The sequence below is a fragment of the Babylonia areolata genome, chromosome 16 (assembly GCF_041734735.1).
Source record: "Babylonia areolata isolate BAREFJ2019XMU chromosome 16, ASM4173473v1, whole genome shotgun sequence".
NCBI lineage: Eukaryota > Metazoa > Mollusca > Gastropoda > Neogastropoda > Buccinidae > Babylonia > Babylonia areolata.
Window position 1 is genome coordinate 8,857,429 of NC_134891.1, and position 5,000 is coordinate 8,862,428.

The 5,000-nt window shown below is 52.2% G+C and overlaps 1 protein-coding gene across 2 annotated transcripts in view; it reads left to right on the forward strand.

Moving 5' to 3' along the window:
- Positions 1 to 5,000, forward strand: part of LOC143290869 (uncharacterized) — a 205,189-nt gene that overhangs the window by 40,252 nt on the left and 159,937 nt on the right. For both annotated transcript variants that reach the window (XM_076600408.1, XM_076600409.1), the window contains exon 3: positions 124 to 269. In XM_076600408.1, coding sequence (XP_076456523.1) covers positions 124 to 269 — 146 coding nt within the window. The remainder of the gene's footprint in view (positions 1 to 123; positions 270 to 5,000) is intronic.

The window sequence follows — 5,000 nt, forward strand, 5'->3', positions numbered from 1 at the left end:
TCATTCATTCATTCATCAGATTCTCTTGTTCATTCCACCCCCACCCACAAACCCACCCACCCTCACTCACACTCACTCACACTCACCTCACCTCACATCTTACCCTTCCGTCCTGGCAAACAGCGGCCGACGAGCCCCAATGGCGGCAGACGATCCGCGACCAGATGGAGTCGGAGCTGGAGCGGCGTGTCCGCGAGGCCTTGGCCACCCCGCCCCGGGAGCGACTCACCCGTCGCCGGCAGCTGGCCAAGCAGCGGAGCATGTCTCGGGTACAGTCGGCTGAGTCATCCCTCCTCCCCTCTCTTCCCTCCCAGGCTGACGGCGGCGGCGGCGGCGGCGCGGGGACTGCTGCGAAGGGTGGCGTGCAGGCGTCTCGCTCTCCCAGGCGGCGTCGACTTTCGTTGAGACGGAGTGTAATGGTGGAGCACTGAAGAGGGTGTTGTTGTGGGGTTGTGGTGGTGTTCAGAGTGATGATAACGGTTGCTGTTCGAGTTTTTGTTGGTTGTTGGTTTTTGCTGTGTGAGTTCTCCTCCTTCCCCCTTCCTCCTCCTCCTGCTTCTTCTCCTCCTCCTCCTCCTCCCCCCTTCCTCCTCCTCCTCCCCCTTCCTCCTCCTCCTTCCTCCTCCTCCTTCCCCTTCCTCCTGCTCCCCCCTTCCTCCTCCCTTCCTCCTCCTCCTTCCCCTTCCTCCTGCTCCCCCCTTCCTCCTCCCTTCCTCCTCCTCCTTCCCCTTCCTCCTGCTCCCCCCTTCCTCCTCCTTCCCCTTCCTCCTCCTCCCTTCCTCCTGCTCCCCCCCTCCTCCTGCTCCCCCCTTCCTCCTCCTCCTTCCCCTTCCTCCTCCTCCCTTCCTCCTGCTCCCCCCCTCCTCCTGCTCCCCCCCTCCTCCTGCTCCCCCCTTCCTCCTCCTCCTTCCCCTTCCTCCTCCTCCCTTCCTCCTGCTCCCCCCCTCCTCCTGCTCCCCCCTTCCTCCTCCTCCTTCCCCTTCCTCCTGCTCCCCCCCTTCCTCCTGCTTCCCCCTTCCTCCTCCTCCTTCCCCTTCCTCCTGCTCCCCCCTTCCTCCTCCTCCCTTCCTCCTCCTCCCTTCCTCCTCCTCCCTTCCTCCTCCTCCCTTCCTCCTCCTCCCTTCCTCCTCTTTCCCCTTCATCCTGCTCCCCCCTTCCTCCTCCTCCCCCCTTCATCCTGCTCCCCCCTTCCTCCTCCTCCTTCCCCTTCCTCCTCCTCCCTTCCTCCTGCTCCCCCCTTCCTCCTCCTCCTTCCCCTTCCTCCCCCCTTCCTCCTCCTTCCCCTTCCTCCTTCCTCCTGCTCCCCCCTTCCTCCTCCCCCCTTCCTCCTCCTCCTTCCCCTTCCTCCTCCTCCCTTCCTCCTCCTCCTCCCCCCTTCCTCCTCCTCCTCCCTTCCTCCTCCTCCTCCCCCCCTTCTTCCTCCTCCTCCCCCCCCTTCCTCCTCCTCCCCCTCCCTTCCTCCTCCTCCTCCCCCCCTTCCTCCTCCTCCTCCTCCCTTCCTCCTCCTCCTCCTCCTCCCCCCTTCTTCCTCCTCCTCCTCCCCCCCTCCTCCTCCTTCCCCCCTTCCTCCTCCTTCCCCCTCCTCCTTCTTCTGTTTCTGCTTCTTCTCCTTCTCTCCATCTTTCTCTCCATTCTCTCTCTCTCCTCATCCGTGTCTTTCTTCTCCTCTCCCTTCATCACCATCATCATCTTCTTTTTTTCTTCTGCTCCTCCCCCTCCTCCTCCTTCCTTCTTCTTCTTCTTCAACATCAGACTTTTTCTGCTTCGTATCTTTCTCTTTCTCTCATTCTTTCTCCCCATTCTCTCTCTCCTTCTCATTTGCGTCCTCCTTCATCATCATCACCATCATCATCGTCATCATCATCATCTTCTTCTTCTTCTTTTTCTTCTGCTCCTCCTCCTTCTTCTCCTTCTTCAACATCAGACTTTTTCTGCTTCGTATCTTTCTCTTTCTCTCATTCTTTCTCCCCATTCTCTCTCTCCTTCTCATTTGCGTCCTCCTTCTCCTCCATCATCATCATCATCACCACCACCATCATCACCACCACCATCACCATCATCATCACCATCATCATCATCACTATCATCATCATCACCTTCTTCTCCTTAATCATCATCATCACCACCATCATCATCATCATCACCATCATCATCATCGACATCATCATGACCATCATCATGACCATCATCATGACCATCACCATCATCACAATCACCATCATCATCACCACCATCATCATCATCATCATCATCATCATCATCATCACCACCATCATCACCATCATCATCATCATCACCATCATTATCACCATCACCATCATCATCATCACCATCATCATCATCACCACTATCATCATCATCATCACCATCATCATCATCATCATCATCATCATCACCATCATCATCACCATCATCATCATCACCACCATCATCATCATCATCATCATCATCACCACCATCATCACCATCATCATCATCATCATCACCATCATTATCACCATCACCATCATCATCATCACCATCATCATCATCACCACTATCATCATCATCATCATCATCATCATCACCATCATCATCACCATCATCATCACCGTCATCATCACCATCACCATCATCACCATCACCACCATCATCACCATCAACATCATCAGCATCACCAACATCATCACCATCATCATCACCATCATCACCACCACCACCATCATCATCATCACCATCATCATTATCACCACCATCACCATCATCATCATCACCATCATCATCATCATCACCACCATCATCATCACCATCATCATCACCTTCTTCTTCCATCTTATCTCCTTTCTTTGTTCTTCGTCCTGACTACACCCGTCCTCTTCCATCTGCAACTGTTCTTCTTCCTCTCCTCCCCTCCCCTCCTCTCCTCCACATCTCCTCCCACCCTTCCCCTTCCCCCTCATCCTACCATTCCCCCTCCCCCCCACCCCCCATCCTCCTCTGTCCCTCCTCCTCCTCCTCTTCTTCTTCCTCTCCTCCCCTCCTCTCCTCCACATCTCTTCCCACCCTTCCCCTTCCCCCTCATCCTACCATCCCCCCTCCCCCCCACACCCCCCTATTCTCCTCTGTCCCTCCTCCTCTTCTTCTTCCTCTCCTCCCACCCTTCCCCCTCATCCTACCATCCCCCCTCCCCCCACCCCCCCCCATTCTCCTCTGTCCCTCCTCCTCTTCCTCTTCTTCTTCCTCTCCTCCCCTCCTCCCACCCTTCCCCCTCATCCTACCATCCCCCCTCCCCCCACCCCCCCATTCTCCTCTGTCCCTCCTCCTCCTCCTCTTCTTCTTCCTCTCCTCCCACCCTTCCCCCTCATCCTACCATCCCCCCTCCCCCCACCCCCCCCCATTCTCCTCTGTCCCTCCTCCTCCTCCTCTTCTTCTTCCTCTCCTCCCACCCTTCCCCCTCATCCTACCATCCCCCCTCCCCCCACCCCCCCCATTCTCCTCTGTCCCTCCTCCTCCTCCTCTTCTTCTTCCTCTCCTCCCACCCTTCCCCCTCATCCTACCATCCCCCCTCCCCCCACCCCCCCCATTCTCCTCTGTCCCTCCTCCTCCTCCTCTTCTTCTTCCTCTCCTCCCACCCTTCCCCCTCATCCTACCATCCCCCCTCCCCCCATCCTCCTCTGTCCCTCCTCCTCCTCCTCTTCTTCTTCCACTTCTCGGATTCAGCACAGGCACTGGCTGATCGCTCGGGACAGTGGAGACCTGCGGCCACGGCGCCCAGCTTGGATTGACTGACAGACTGACTGATCGATCGTCATGGCACTCTGTTGATCGATCGATCGATCGATTGATTGATTGATTGATGGACTGATTGGTGATTGGTTCATTAACTCACCCGTGCTAATGTTGCGTGTCTAACTATTGACAGTTTGGGCTTGATAAGTGTTTGTTCCTTTTCTCATAGAAAGAAATACGCACACACACACACACGCACGCACACACACACACACACACACACACACACACACACACACACACACACACACACTCATGCGCACACTCACTCACGTGATTGATAAGAAGTCAGACACATGCAGTTTTACATGTGAATGTTTTAATTAACGAAAGCCAGTAAATGGAGCATAGTTGTTTCAGTGGTGTTACACATGTACGAAGGTAGCATCCTGATGATTAGTGCTGATGTGTGCATACTCGACAATCCGGTTGGAACTCAAATGAACGTTTTTTGGACGTTAACAGATATTCATAAATTAAATGAATGTGTCATAGTCATAAACTAGACCAACATTTGGTTTTCATGAAGTAAGTTGAGGTTTTTTTTGTTTGTTTTGTTTCTTTCATTGATCAGTGTTCAACTCATGTAGGAAGCCTGATGCTTTCATGATACAAAGGCCTTGCTTTAGTTTGATTTAAATTCTGATGAATTCATTCAAGAAAGACATATCACAATAAAATTGCTATTTTTATTTCGAAACTTAACATATCTTGATTTTCAAAACATGAAACTTTTTCTACACGAACAGTAACCAGAAAAAAAGAGAGAAAAAAAAAAGAAAAAAAAGAATGACACATGTTAATTGGAGGTCTCAGGACATGAAATACTGTAGGCAATCGTAAACGATGGGTATTAGTTGTGATATTAACAATAACATAGTTCATTCGAAATGTAAATCATTTTATGTGTTGCTGTTTTCTGTTTTTAGAGGAATGAAATTTTTACGCGGTGAATGTGTCAAAGATAAAATATTCTTGAATTTTTTTTTCAATGATGTAAATTGAATCAGCAAAAACTGCTCTTTTGCATGTCAAGCCATCTACATTGTGTGTGTGTGTGTGTGTGTGTGTGTGTGTGTGTGCGTGTGTGCGTGCGCGCTTGTGTGTATGTGCCTGTGTGTGCGTGTGTGGGTGGGTGCGAGCGAAAGAAAAAAAACGCTAACACTAAGACGGTCTTTGTAGCTGAGCTGAAGTGTTAGCAAGACGATCGTGCGGAGTAAGGGGTGAAGGAT